We start from the raw sequence: 15093 nt of genomic DNA, 5'->3' as shown, positions 1-15093 counted from the left end.
GCCGCTGTGCCCGCGAGATGGCGGCAGAGCGCGGGAAAACAGAGAAACATGCTCTGAAATATAGACATAAATATTTATTATTATTAATAATAATAATAATAATAATGTAATGATATAAACTAGTTATTTAGGATTCACTAATTATTATGAATAGTTTAATATTTAACAACAATATACTATAATTGATCTTACGATAATAATGTAGGATAATGTGTGGATCAAACAGGTCATATATGAAATAACATTATAAAATGTTTCAGTAATATTGATCATTTATATAACATTATATATTTAATACAATTCATACTACAATTCATTTAACATTATATGTGTCATATAATGTGTGTAACATACTGTATATAATGTATACTGTGTGTTTGTGTGGCAGACTTGCCATGTAATATAATTTATATAATATAAAATAATATAATGTAATATAATATATTGTAATGTAATATAATATAAAATTATATAATATAATATAATATAATATAATGGAATAAAATATAAAATTATATAATATAATGTAATATAATATAAAATGATATAATATAATGTTATATAACGTATCTGATATAATATGTATAATATTATGTGTAACATAATGTGCATATGTGTGTATATGTGTCTCTGTGTGTGTCTCTCTGTGTGTGTGTGTGTGTGTGTACCTCTCTCCATGTGTGTCTCTGTGTGTCTCTGTGTGTGTCTCTGTGTGTGTGTGTGTACCTCTCTCCATGTGTGTCTCTGTGTGTGTGTGTGTGTGTGTGTGTGTGTGTGTACCTCTCTCCATGTGTGTCTCTGTGTGTGTCTGTGTGTGTGTGTGTACCTCTCTCCATGTGTGTCTCTGTGTGTGTGTGTGTGTGTGTGTGTGTGTGTGTGTGTACCTCTCTCCATGTGTGTCTCTGTGTGTGTCTCTGTGTGTGTGTCTCTGTGTGTGTCTATGCGTGTGTGTACCTCTCTCCATGTGTGTCTATGTGTGTGTGTACCTCTCTCCATGTGTGTCTATGTGTGTGTGTGTACCTCTCTCCATGTGTGTCTATGTGTGTGTGTACCTCTCTCCACGTGTGTCTATGTGTGTGTGTACCTCTCTCCATGTGTGTCTATGTGTGTGTGTACCTCTCTCTCTCTGTGTGTCTCTGTGTGTGTACCTCTCTCTCTGTGTGTCTCTGTGTGTGTACCTCTCTCTGTGTGTGTCTATGCGTGTGTGTACCTCTCTCCATGTGTGTCTATGTGTGTGTGTAGACCCCTGCCTGTACATCCCTCGCTTCGCCCACATGTTGGAGTTCGGTCTGAAGACTCACGAGGTTTCCATGACGGCTCTTCGTCTGGTTCAGAGGATGAAGAGGGACTGGATGCACACGGGACGCCGTCCCTCAGGACTCTGTGGAGCAGGTAACAACAACGACGACGACAACAACAAACAACAAACACACAAACAACAACAACGACAACAACAAAGACAAAGACAACAAAGACAACAACTACGACAACAACTACGACAAAGACAACAACAACGACAGCAACAACAAAGACAACAACTACGACAACAACAATAAAGACAACGACAAACACAATGACAAAAACAAAGACAACAACGACAACAAGGACAAACAACGACAACAACTACGACAATGACAAACACAACGACACACACAACGACAACAACAAAGACAACAATGACAAAAACAAAGACAACAACAACGACAACAATGACAAACAAACAAACAACGACAACAATGGCAAACACACAAACAATGACAACAACAACAACGGCAACGACAACAACGACAAACACAAACAACGACAACAACAATCACAACAACAACGAACACACAAACAACAACAACAACAAACACAAACAACTACAGACAGATATTTACCCTTGTGTCTTCCTCCTCCTCCTCTCCTCCTCCTGCTCCTCCTCCTCTTCCTCCTCCTCCTTTTCCTGCTCCTCCTCCTCCTCCTCTCCACCTCCTTCCTCCTCCTCCTCCTCCTCTCCTCCTCATGCTCCTCCTCCTCTCCTCCTCCTTCTCCTCCTCCTCCTCTCCTGCTCCTCTTCTCCTCCTCCTCCTCCTCTCCTCCTCTTCCTCCTCCTCCTTTTCCTGCTCCTCCTCTCTTCCTCCTCCTTCCACCTCCTGCTCCTCCTCTCCTCCTCCTCCTCTCCTCCTCCTGCTCCTCCTCCTCTCCTTCTCCTCCTGCTCCTCCTCCTGCTACTCCTGCTCCTCCTCCTCTCCTGCTCCTCCTCCTTCTCCTCCTCCTCCTCCCCTGCTCCTCCTCCTCCTCTCCTGCTCCTCCTCCTTCTCCTCCTCCTCCTCCTCCTCCTCTCCTGCTCCTCCTCCTCTCCTGCTCCTCTCCTGCTCCTCCTCCTGCTCCTCCTGCTACTGCTGCTCCTCCTCTCCTCCTCCTCCTTCCTCCTCCTGCTCCTCCTCTCCTCCTCCTCCTCTCCTCCTCCTGCTCCTCCTCCTCTCCTTCTCCTCCTGCTCCTCCTCCTGCTACTCCTGCTCCTCCTCCTCTCCTCCTCCTCCTGCTCCTCCTCCTGCTACTCCTGCTCCTCCTCTCCTCCTTCTCCTCTCCTGCTCCTCCTCCTTCTCCTCCTCCTCCTCTCCTGCTCCTCTCCTGCTCCTCCTCCTCTCCTCCTCCTCCTCTCCTGCTCCTCCTGCTCCTCCTCCTTCTCCTCCTCCTCCTCTCCACCTTCTCCTCTCCTGCTCCTCCTCCTTCTCCTCCTCCTCCTCTCCTGCTCCTCCTCCTCTCCTCCTCCTCCTCTCCTGCTCCTCCTCCTTCTCCTCCTCCTCCTCTCCTCCTTCTCCTCTCCTGCTCCTCCTCGTGCTCCTCCTCAGCTCTCCTGGTTGCTGCTCGGATGCATAAGTTTCGTCGTACGGTGAAGGACGTGATCAGCGTGGTGAAGGTCTGTCAGACCACTCTGAGGAAGAGGTGAGAGCAGATCCCAGTAGATCCCAGTGGATCCCAGTGGATCCCAGTAGACCGCAGTAGATCCAAGTAGACCCCAGTAGATTGCAGTCGACCCCAATAGATCCCAGTAGATCCCGATAGACCCCAATAGATCCCAGTCGACCCTAGTAGATTGCAGCAGATTGCAGCAGATCCCAGTAGATCCCGGTAGACCCCAGTAGATCCCAGTAGACCCCAGTAGATTGCAGTCGACCCCATTAGATCCTGGTAGACCCCAGTAGATCCCAGTAGATTGCAGTCGACCCCAATAGATCCTGGTAGACCCCAGTAGATTGCAGTCGACCCCAATAGATCCTGGTAGATCCCAGTAGATCCCAGTAGACCCCAGTAGATTGCAGTCGACCCCAATAGATCCTGGTAGACCCCAGTAGACCCCAGTAGATTGCAGTCGACCCCAATAGATCCTGGTAGACCCCAGTAGATCCCAGTAGATTGCAGTCGACCCCAATAGATCCTGGTAGACCCCAGTAGATCCCAGTAGACCCCAGTAGATTGCAGTCGACCCCAATAGATCCTGGTAGATCACTGTGTCATCTCTCTGCAGATTAACAGAGTTTGAGGACACGCCCACCAGTCAGCTGACCATCGATGAGTTCATGAAGGTGGATCTGGAGCAGGAATGTGATCCGCCCTCCTTCACCGCCGCGCAGCACAAGGCCAAGATGCAGCAGGTAGATCTCCCTCCCTCTGATTGGTTGCTGACAGGTAACCACTGATCCAACCAATCAACTTCATGTCCTCTTGTCCTGCAGCTGGAACACGAGCTGGCCAAGAAGCTGGACGAGGTGGAAGGTCGGTTCACAGAGAACTCTTTAGAGAACCATTCAGGACGCTAAGAGGAACCCTGAACGGACTAAAACCTTTAATCTGTTGATCCCATCAGGAGAGATCAGCTGCTACAAGGACGAGATCGAGACCGAGCTGGAGAAGAGTCGGCCTAAACTGAGAGGGATCTACGCCGCCTACGCCAAGGAGATCGGTCTGTACCGTCCTGAGTTTATCACCTGAAACATGTAACAGCTCTTAACAACAACAACAATGGCAACGACAACAACAACGGCAACAACAACGACGACGATGACGACAATAACAATGACAACAACAACGACGACAGCAACAATAACAACAACAATGACAACAATAACAACAACGATGACAACAATGACAACAACCACAATGATGACGACAACGACAACAACAACAACAACGTCAATGACAACAACGTCAACGACAACAACAATGGCAACGACGACAACAACCACAATGACGATGACGACAACAACAACAACAACAGCAACGTCGTCAATGACAACAACGTCAATGACAACAACATCAATGGCAACGACGTCAACGACAATGGCAACGACGACAACAACAACAACATACACACAAACAACTACAGCCAGATATTTACCCTTGTGTCTTCCTCCTCTTCTCCTCCTGCTCCTTTTACTTCATCCCAACATCTGAAACATGTAACGACTCTTCACCTCCTGTTTTTTTCAGACCCTGAAGACGAGGAGGTGTCGTCGTCGACCTCTGACCCCGAGGCGGCCGAGGTCGAGGACGTGGAGCTCCGAGCCGCCGCCGAACATCTGACGCAGGACTTCCTGTGTCACGTGATCCAGGAGGAGGAGGGGGGAGGGCAGGGCAAGAAGACGGATGACGGCGAGCAGGAGGCGGGGCTAGAGGCAGAGGGGGCGGGGCCAGATGCAGAGGGGGCGGGGTCAGATACAGAGGGGGCGGGGCCTCAGCGCCAAGCCGCCCCTCTGGCCGCCATCCTGGGGAAGCTGCCGACCGCCGCCTGCCTCCAGCAGACCTTCCAGACCTTCAGCGGGTCCGAGTCGGGCGAAAAACCAGAAGGTACGTATGATATCATCATTACATCATCATTACATCATCATTACATCATCAGCGAGTCACAGACAGGTGTGTCTCTTGTTTTTACAGATGAGCAGTCGGAGAGCGGAGAGCTGGACCTGAAGGGGATCGACGACCAGGAGATCGACAAGGTCCGTTTATTGATCATTCTGCTGTCTCACCTGTCTCACCCGTCTCACCCGTCTCACCTGTCCCACCCGTCTCACCCGTCTCACCTGTCCCACCCGACTCACCTGTCTCACCCGTCTCACCCGTCTCACCCGTCTCACCTGTCTCACCCGTCTCATCTGTCTCACCTGTCTCATCTGACACCTGTCTCACCTGTTTCCACCTGTCTCGCATATCTCACCTGTCTGTCTCACCTGTCTCAACTGTTTCAACTGTCTCACCTGTCTCATCTGACACCTGTCTCACCTGTTCCCTCTGAACCGGGACGTTTGTCTTTGTGTAAACTAGGCGAGGCTTTTACTGTGAAAGGTTGCGTGTCCAGGATGTGGTGTTGTGACTTTATTTTGTGCTGCAGTACATCCTGAAAGACCATCTGTCTCACCTGTCTCATCTGTCTCATCTGTCTCACCTGTCTCTCTCACCTGTCTCACCTGTCTCACCTGTCTCATCTATCTCACCTGTCTCATCTGTCTCACCTGTCTCACCTGTCTCATCTGTCTCATCTGTCTCACCTGTCTCACCTGTCTCACCTGTCTCCACCTGCAGTACATCCTGAATGATCGGGAGGTGGAGGTGAAGACGGAGCTGTGGATGAAACAGAACGCAGAATACCTGAAAGAGCAGAAAGGTCCGGAGAACTCTTCATCATCGGTGTTGTTGTTGTTGTTGTTGTTGTTGTTGATGACTTTTTGTTTACAGAGAAAGAAGAGAGGATAAAGAAGGAGAAGGAACAGGGGACGTATAAAGAGAAGGTGAGTCCACAGCTAGTGACCCAAAGATCAGATCCCAGTAGATCCTGGTAGACCCCAGTAGATCCTGGTATATCCCAGTAGATTCCAGTAGATCCCAGTAGATTGCAGTAGATCCCAGTAGACCCCAGGAGATCCTAGTAGACCCCAGTAGATGCCGGTAAATCCCAGTAGATCCTGGTAGACCCCAGGAGATCCTAGTAGACCCCAGTAGATTGCAGTAGATCCCAGTAGACCCCAGGAGATCCTAGTAGACCCCAGTAGATCCCTGTAAATCCCAGTAGATCCTGGTCTCAGTAGATCCTATTAGACCCCAGTAGATTGCAGTAGATCCCAGTAGACCCCAGGAGATCCCAGTAGATCAGTTTAATGTAAAGTTATGTTGCGTCTGCAGCCGAAGAAGTCCAAGAAGAAGAAGGAGACGGCGGCGGCGGCGACGGCGAGTGAGGCGATCGAGAGGATGCTGGAGAAGAAGAAGATCTCGAGTAAGATCAACTACGACGTCCTCCGGGACCTGAACAGCCGCGGGACAGGAAGTCCCAGCAGAGCCGACGCCCCCGAGCCCGATCCCGCCGCCGCCACCGCCACCGCCACCCGGAGGAAACTCACCCGCCGCCGCCGCAGGAAGACCAGCGACACCAACAGGGACCTCGCCGCTAACGCCAGCATCATGGGCAAGAGGTTCGACCAATCAGAAGGCTTCATCCACCTGTCTCTACCTGTCTCACCTGTCTCTACCTGTCTCAAATAACCAATAATGTTTTCCAGAGTCCGCCTCCTCCTGTCTGCCACACCAAAGAAGAAGAAAGCCTCCGTCCAGGTGAACAAACACACCTGTCTCACTTGTCACCTGTCTCCACCTGTCTCATCAGTCTCACCTGTCTCCCCGTCACACCTGTCTCTGCCTGTCTCACTGTCTCACCTGTCACCTGTCTCACTGTCTAATATGTCTCAACCTGACTCACCTGTCCCACCCGTCTTACCTGTCTCTACCTGTCTCACTTGTCTCACATGACTCGTGTTTCACCTCTCAGGTAGAAAACCCCGTCACCACGACAACGACAGAGGCTGCACCTGCGGCGCCTCCTGAACCTGCTTCTGCTGTGGTGGAGGAGGAAGAGGAGGAGCAGGAGGAGGAGCAGGAAGAGGAGCAAGTAGAGGAGGAGTGTGTTAGCGCTCTGCAGCTTGTAGGAGGTCAGTCCAGGCTTTTATTGTGAAAAGCCAGAGGAAGTAGTTGTTGTTGAGCCTCTGTCTGATTGGCCGTTCAGTCTTTACTGACAGTAGAAAAAAAGTAAAGGTTGGATCGATTGATTGTGTGACTGATTGATTGATTGTGTGACTGATTGATTGATTGATTGATTGTGTGACTGATTGATTGATTGATTGTCTTGCAGATTACGGCTGTGAAGCGGAGGAGGAGGAAGTCTTCTAACGCCGTCCTGCTGACCTTTGACCTCCGGTGAACCCACTGTCCGTCCCCGGAGATGGATCAATGAATCAATCACCAAAATCATGATCACTGAAGCTGATTGACTGATTGATCACTGTTCATATTGTAATTAGATTGTAGCTTTTAGATGTTTTTTTCTGTATTTTTATAAGAATGTAAATAGAAATCGTTTGTTGTTTGTTTGTTTGTTGTGTGTTTTTGTTGTAAAATGATGTCTTCTTTGTGTATTTTAACTTTGTGTTTGTTGTTGATGAAGAAAAGAAAAAGATGTCCTGAAAGAAGAGAACAACAAAATAAAATAAAAGTGTTGTTTGTTCATCTGTGAGTAAATTTTACTCTGATTGGTTCTGATGACAGGAAGTCAAACACGCTGAAACTGTGCAAACTTTATTTACACAACGATTCATTCACAAACATCAACTTTAAAGGAGCAGTCCAACAACTCAGCAGGACCTAGCCTAACAGTTTCCTCTGGTACCAGTCTTTGTGCTAAGCTAGGCTTACAGAACAGAAGTATTTAGACTGTTTCTTTAAATCTCTCGTAAGGACTCCTTCCTGAAGGAGGCCTTCCTGAAGGAGGCCCTCTTGAAGGACTACTTCCTGAAGGAGGCCCTCCTGAAGGACACCTTCCTGAAGGAGACCTTCCTGAATGAGACCTTCCTGAAGGACTCCTTCCTGAAGGACATCTTCCTGAAGGAGGCTTTCCTGAAGCAGACCTTCCTGAAGGAGACCTTCCTGAAGGAGATTACTGAAGGAGGCCCTCCTGAAGGAGACCTTCCTGAAGGACACCACATTCTGGATCCTAATTGTTGATCTGTCCCCTTAAGCAGCCTGTCAGTCGAGCCTCAGGGCTCAGTATCCAAATGTCTGTTTGATGGCGTGGAAGTAGAACCGGCGCCAGCCCTCTCTGGTGGCGTCCTCCTCGCCCACAGGGACTCCTCGACAGTCCATGATGAGCTGCGTGTCGTCTCCCCGGTCCTCCAGCTGCAGACTGATGGTGGCATAGTGTTCTGACAGAGAGAAACAAAACGCTCAGATTTCAGATTGTCCCTGAACGCAGCACTATGACATCACCAAAGGAATACTTACCACTGGGCCACGTCCTGAACCGCCACCTCATCTCTATCCTCCGGTCCGGTACCTGCGAGGAGGAGTAGGGGGATGGTTACTATGGTGATGTGACAACTCACCACTGATTGGCTCGGCAGCAGTGACCTCACCAGGTTTGTGAACTCTCCACAGACGCTCCCGTCCAACATCTGGAACCGCCCACCACGCCGCCCGTCCACCTCCGCCGCTGAGCGCGTAAATACCTGCACGAACTACAGAGACAGAGTACTGCAGTACTACTATAATACTACAGTAGTTGGCCTTGTTATAGTCCTGGTATGGCCTGGTTATAGTTCTGGTATGGCCTGGTTATAGTCCTGGTATGGCCTGGTTATAGTTCTGGTATGGCCTGGTTATAGTTCTGGTATGGCGTTGTTATAGTTCTGGTATGGCCTGGTTATAGTTCTGATATGGCCTGGTTATAGTCCTGGTATGGCCTGGTTATAGTTCTGGTATGGCCTGGTTATAGTTCTGGTATGGCCTGGTTATAGTCCTGGTCTGGCCTGGGTACAGTCCTGGTCTGGCCTTGGTATAGTTCTGGTCTGGCCTGGTTATAGTCCTGGTCTGGTTTTGGTGCTGGTCCGTCCCAGGTCTGGTACCTCTTGGCTGATGAAGGTCCGGTACAGCTCATCAGGTGATGTTTGGAAAGTTTCCTCCAGCTTGAAGGAGCAGGTTGAGATCCGAATGCCTGTGGGGGAGGGGGCGGGGCTTGATGAGCACCTCGGGGCAGAGCTTTTCTGTGGAAGAATACAAAGAGGTCAGAGGTCACTTCTCCATCTGACTCACCTGGATGTGCTGTTCTACTAAAATATACCTGAGGTTTACTGGTCTGGACCTGGTTCTTCTGGACCGGAGGAGGTTGATGTGGCTTCGGCTGGTCGGTGGTGGGAAGGATCATCCCCTGACTGAACTCTGTAAGGTCAGAGGTCATGAGGTTACTGAAGGGACCATCACTCATTGGTTAGTCCTGATGCATTCTGGGTAACAGACCTGATTTTAGCTGGTGGACGTACTGGCCCAGAACTCTTCGGACCTCCGGAACGCCACGCTTCTTCATGAGGTCGAGGAGCGGCGTGTTGGGCTGGTCTTTACACAGAGACACAGAGATCTGTACGGAGAGAGAGGGTTAGGGTTAGGGTTAGCATCATGTGTTGGGTAGGGTTAGGGTTAGCATCATGTGTTGGGTAGGGTTAGGGTTAGCATCATGTGTTGGGTAGGGTTAGGGTTAGCATCATGTGTTGGGTTAGGGTTAGCATCATGTGTTGGGTTAGGGTTAGGGTTAGCATCATGTGTTGGGTTAGGGTTAGGGTTAGCATCATGTGTTGGAGTCCTCACTCAGAAAATAAACATCTGTGATGCTTTGCGTTTTGTTCAGCAGGATAATCTCCTCCAAAAACTTTTATGGTGAATGTTCATGCAGCGACAGTAAATGCTAACAGACGTTAACAGACGTTAATAGTGTTAACAGACATTAACAGACGTTAATAGTGTTAACAGACATTAACAGACATTAACAGACACTAACAGATGCTAACAGACGTTAACAGACATTAACAGACACTAACAGATACTAACAGACGTTAATAGTGTTAACAGACATTAACAGACGTTAACAGACACTAACAGATGCTAACAGACGTTAACAGACATTAACAGATACTAACAGACGTTAACAGACACAAACAGATACTAACAGACGTTAACAGACATTAACAGATACTAACAGACGTTAACAGATACAAACAGACACTAACAGATACTAACAGACGTTAACAGACATTAACAGATACTAACAGACGTTAACAGACGTTAACAGACATTAACAGATACTAACAGATACTAACAGATACTAACAGACACAAACAGACACTAACAGACATTAACAGACGTTAACAGACTCACGTCGAGGTCGTCCATGTCGTTCTCGTCTGACAGGTTCGCCACATCGACGGTTCCTCTGAACTTCACGCCATTGCAGGACGTCCCTGCAGACAGGAAACAGTCAGCAGACACCAACGACAGCAACACAATAATAATAATAATAATAATAATAATAATAACCCAGCCAGTTGGCCCTCAGCGTCCACTCGTAGAAGAAGAAGAGTTTTCCTTTGCGGTTGTTGATAGAAGCTTCTCCATCCAGTTTGTTGACGTCGGTGATGGCGGCGGTGCCCTCTGGACCATCCACCTTCACCGCCAGCAGCAGCTGACGGAGACGCTCCGACGACCAGCCGCTGACATCACGCTCCGTCCTGATGACATCACACACACAGCCCCGCCCTCATCATATCATCAAATATCTGAACAGCCCGAAAGAGCCACATGGACCCGCCGACCTGTGCCCCCCCCCACCAGAGTAGGGCATAGGGGTCGGGTACATAGTGAGTAGGGCAGCAGGTGAAGGAGGGTACCTGGGTGTGCTGACCCCTGACCCCTGACCCCCGGCTCCAGCAGCTCTGGGGACGTGGAACGTCACCTCGCTAGCAGGAAGGAGCCCGAGCTTGTGCAGGAGGTGGAGCGTTACCAGCTAGAAATAGTTGGTCACCTCCACACATAGCCTGGCTCTGAACCAAACTCCTGGAGAGGCTGGACTTTCTCCTGTTGTTGCCCAGGGAGAGAGGCTGGACTCTCTCCTGTTGTTACTCAGGGAGAGACTCTCTCCTGTTGTTACCCAGGGAGAGAGGATGGACTCTCTCCTGTTGTTACCCAGGGTGAGACTCTCTCCTGTTGTTACCCAGGGTGAGAGGCTGGACTCTCTCCTGTTGTTACTCAGGGAGAGACTCTCTCCTGTTGTTACCCAGGGAGAGAGGCTGGACTCTCTCCTGTTGTTACCCAGGGTGAGAGGCTGGACTCTCTCCTGTTGTTACCCAGGGAGAGAGGATGGACTCTCTCCTGTTGTTACCCAGGGTGAGAGGCTGGACTCTCTCCTGTTGTTACCCAGGGTGAGACTCTCTCCTGTTGTTACCCAGGGTGAGAGGCTGGACTCTCTCCTGTTGTTACCCAGGGTGAGACTCTCTCCTGTTGTTACCCAGGGTGAGAGGCTGGACTCTCTCCTGTTGTTACCCAGGGTGAGAGGCTGGACTCTCTCCTGTTGTTACCCAGGGAGAGAGGATGGACTCTCTCCTGTTGTTACCCAGGGTGAGAGGCTGGACTCTCTCCTGTTGTTACCCAGGGTGAGACTCTCTCCTGTTGTTACCCAGGGTGAGAGGCTGGACTCTCTCCTGTTGTTACCCAGGGTGAGAGGCTGGACTCTCTCCTGTTGTTACCCAGGGAGAGAGGATGGACTCTCTCCTGTTGTTACCCAGGGAGAGAGGATGGACTCTCTCCTGTTGTTGCCCAGGGTGAGAGGCTGGACTCTCTCCTGTTGTTGCCCAGGGTGAGAGGCTGTGGGCGTCTGAGCACTGGTGTGTTGGAGTTCTCCCAGAGGAACCAGATGAACCAGAGGAACCAGAGGAGGAGAAGGTCTCTGACTGTTGTCTGTTCTTCTGCACCAACAGCAGGCGGAGTACCCGGCCTTCTTGGAGTCTCTGGGTGGTGTCCTGCAGGGGAACCACCTGGGGACTCTGTAGTTCTTCTGGGAGACTTCAACGCTCCCGTGGGTAACGATTATGGTACCTGGAGGAGGTGATTGGGAGGAACGGCCCGATCTGAACCAGAGTGGTGTTCTGTTATTGGACTTCTGCTCTAGTCACGGTTTGTCCATAACAAACACCATGTTAGAACATAGAGCTGTTCATAAGTGTACCTGGTACCAGAGCACTCTAGGCCAAATCCATGATCAATTTCATTATCGTATCATCAGATCTGATCATGTTCTGGACACTCGGGTGAAGAGAGGAGCAGAGCTGTCAGCTGATCACCACCTGGTGGTGAGGTGGATCAGGTGGCGGGGGAGGCTGCTGGACAGACCTGGCAACCCAAACGTGTAGTGAGGGTGAACTGGGAACGTCTAGCGGAGGCCCCTGTCTGCAGGGTCTTCAGCTCACACCTCCGGAAGAGTTTCTCCAACATCCCGGGTGAGGCTGGGGACATGGAGTCAGAATGGGCCATGTTCAACATGTTCAAAGCCTCAATTGTTGTTGCGGCTGGTAGGAGTCGTGGCCTGAAGGCCTTAGAGATAGGGGGAGGAGCTCAGACATCCGGAGGGAGCTCGGAGTAGAGCCGCTGCTCCTTCTCCTCTAAAGGAGTCAGCTGAGGAGGTTTGGGCGTCTGGTAAGGATCCTCCCGGGCGCCTCCCGTTAGAGGAGTTCCAGGTCCAACTGGTAGGAGGCCCCGGGGAAGACCCAGAACACGGTGGAGGGATTATATCTCTCTCCTGGCCTGGGAACGCCTCGGGGTCCAGGAGGAGCTGGACGTTGTGGCTGGGAGAGGGACGGCTGGAACGCCCTGCTTAGCCTGCTGCCCCCGCGACCCGGCCCCAGATAAGAAGAGGAAAATGGATGGATGAACAGCTGAACCAGATCTCATTACACACACACACACACACACACACACACACACACACACAGAGTCCTTAAATAACACACACACACACACACACACACACACACACACACACACACACACAGAGTCCTAAAATAACACACACACACACACACACACACACACACACAGAGAGTCCTAAAATAACACACACACACACACACACACACACAGTAACACTGGTAACAGGTCGACTTTAAAAGACATAAAAACTACAACAAAAAGCATAAAAACAACAACAACAACAACAACAATAATAACAGTAGTAAACAGACCAGTGCCAGTTGTTGACGTTGGTCCCGTCAGCTCTCTGCTCCACGATCCACCGAGGGTCCCCGGACCCCCACACAGCCATCAGGACCCCACAGGACTCTCTGTACTATTACTGCAGTACTGTGTGTAATATTACTGCAGTACTACTCTGTTTACTATTGCTGCAGTACTGTGTGTACTTGTACCCTGTGAAGTGTCCTGGAGTGTCTCTGACTGTTGAGCTGAAACTTAAAACCAACTTCACACTGTCCCTTTAACTACTTCCTCTGAAGATTTTCAAAGTAAAACAACACAAACAGCATGCAGCCTTTATTAAAAATACTACTACTACTACTACTACTACTAATCATAATAATAACAGTAATATTTCTGTATTCAGACGTATCAGTTAAATTAAAACTTAAAGGAATTAATCAGGTGGGTAAACTCAAAATAATAATATGACATCAAATCAGTAATATAAATTTGTTTATTTATTAAGGATCCCCATTAGCTGGTACCTTAGTAACCAGCTAGTCTTCCACAGGAACAACACAGAATATACACAAGGAAATCATATTCTCAACATATCACACATTTACAGGTAAAGTCAGTCACAATATACCTGGAAAGGTAAGAACAACATTTGAAAATGTACAGCTTGTATAAAATAAGATTTCAGTTTCTTTTTAAATACCTGTTAACTGTCAGTGAGGTAGTGAGGCAGATTATTCCACAGAGTAATTAAAGATAAAATATGGTGATAAGGCCTTTGTTCTTGGGCGCTTCAGGCAACCGTTGCTGGACCTTCTGGTGTTATAGTTGTGCACAGAGTTTCTACACACAATTTGGTTAAATAAAAAGTGAGGCGCTTCATTAATCAGGACTGACTGAAACATTACAGCCGTGCTTGATGCTAACCTGTTATCTACCATCAGCCATGAGAGGGAACCATGTGGTGAACATCTGACCGGGTGGAGCAGCCCGACACCAACCAGGCAACCTTGTTTTGGGCAATCTGCAGCTTTCTGAGCTCAGTTCTGGCAGCAGATGCCCAGACCACCGAACAATAATCGAGGTGGCACAACACCAAACTCTGACACATGAGGGGTGGAGCAACAAAGGAAGCACATTTCCTAGAGATACCAACAGCTCTTCCCATTTTAAAGATACGTTTTTATTGCACAAGCTGCGTACATTAACGCCAGCTAGAACTAGCGTCTTCTCAAGACCCAGTTTAGTGCCAGAAATATCACTGAAAGAATGAGTCGTATGGACTGAAAAACAAGAAAAGCACAGTAAACCATGTTAAAAGAGCCAGAGAGTTTCTTCTGAGTCTCGGATAATAATAATAATAATAATAATAATAATAATAATGATAATATAAAGCTTGTCAACGGTCAGTGGCACTTTTGTTTTTGAGCCTTTTTTCCTCCTTGATAGGAAACAGAAGTGATCTGGCCGGTTCTTACCTTCACTTGGTTTCCCGTCTGTGAACTCTGGAAAATGTCCTTAACAACCTTCAGAACATTTCTCTCCCCGTTGTTTCAGGGTCAGCATTGTCCTCTTGAATAACAATTAGATTATCTCTCATGTTTCTGCACTGAATATCCAACAGTGTTTCTTCCAGACCTTGAAGGTTGCTGCACCTTATTCATTGCTTCTTTGAGAGTTTCCCTCATTAACTCTTCAATCTGATTTAGGCTGAATTCTAAGATCATTTTCAGATGGCAGGTCTCCATTTGTAAAGACTCAAATATTACTGCGTCTTCCTTGTCATTGCTGTTGTTAGCGCAGAGCAGTAGATGGAGTAATACTATTAATATTACATATATATATATATTATATATACTATTAATATTAAAGATAATTCATCCAAACCGAATTAATCTGATTTAGATCAAATAAACTGTTCTCTTTTATTTAGTCTTTATTTATCAACTGGTCCAGTTTATTTTATTAATCTCCATGACGTGTTTCTTAATAATTCTGTACTAAAATAATTAAAATAAAAGGTGAACTACATCTCCC

General features: G+C 48.3%; 2 protein-coding genes across 2 annotated transcripts in view; one reads left to right on the top strand and one right to left on the bottom strand.

The window, feature by feature from the left end:
- Positions 1 to 7437, top strand: part of brf1b (BRF1 RNA polymerase III transcription initiation factor subunit b) — a 42271-nt gene extending 34834 nt beyond the window's left edge. Inside the window, exons 8-20 of the mRNA XM_059356094.1 lie at positions 1243 to 1392; positions 2838 to 2931; positions 3515 to 3641; positions 3723 to 3762; positions 3854 to 3949; positions 4477 to 4833; positions 4921 to 4982; positions 5566 to 5647; positions 5719 to 5771; positions 6163 to 6449; positions 6537 to 6588; positions 6803 to 6962; positions 7163 to 7437. Of these exons, the coding sequence (XP_059212077.1) occupies positions 1243 to 1392; positions 2838 to 2931; positions 3515 to 3641; positions 3723 to 3762; positions 3854 to 3949; positions 4477 to 4833; positions 4921 to 4982; positions 5566 to 5647; positions 5719 to 5771; positions 6163 to 6449; positions 6537 to 6588; positions 6803 to 6962; positions 7163 to 7200 (1598 nt within the window). The 3' untranslated portion in view covers positions 7201 to 7437. The remainder of the gene's footprint in view (positions 1 to 1242; positions 1393 to 2837; positions 2932 to 3514; positions 3642 to 3722; positions 3763 to 3853; positions 3950 to 4476; positions 4834 to 4920; positions 4983 to 5565; positions 5648 to 5718; positions 5772 to 6162; positions 6450 to 6536; positions 6589 to 6802; positions 6963 to 7162) is intronic.
- Positions 7438 to 7972: 535 nt separating this feature from the next.
- LOC131990912 (activator of 90 kDa heat shock protein ATPase homolog 1-like) lies at positions 7973 to 13165 on the bottom strand. The gene is made up of 9 exons (XM_059356137.1): positions 13086 to 13165; positions 10390 to 10580; positions 10231 to 10313; positions 9319 to 9436; positions 9164 to 9240; positions 8928 to 9065; positions 8439 to 8540; positions 8308 to 8359; positions 7973 to 8228 (listed from the first exon to the last, which is right to left on the bottom strand). The coding sequence occupies exons 1-9, from the start codon at positions 13163 to 13165 to the stop codon at positions 8071 to 8073; spliced, it is 999 nt and encodes a 332-aa protein (XP_059212120.1). The 3' UTR covers positions 7973 to 8070.
- Positions 13166 to 15093: the final 1928 nt, after the last annotated feature.

This window comes from Centropristis striata, chromosome 18 (genome assembly GCF_030273125.1).
Source record: "Centropristis striata isolate RG_2023a ecotype Rhode Island chromosome 18, C.striata_1.0, whole genome shotgun sequence".
Lineage (NCBI taxonomy): Eukaryota > Metazoa > Chordata > Actinopteri > Perciformes > Serranidae > Centropristis > Centropristis striata.
Note: the sequence above shows the minus strand (reverse complement) of the source record. Positions and strands in the feature narration are given on the sequence as shown.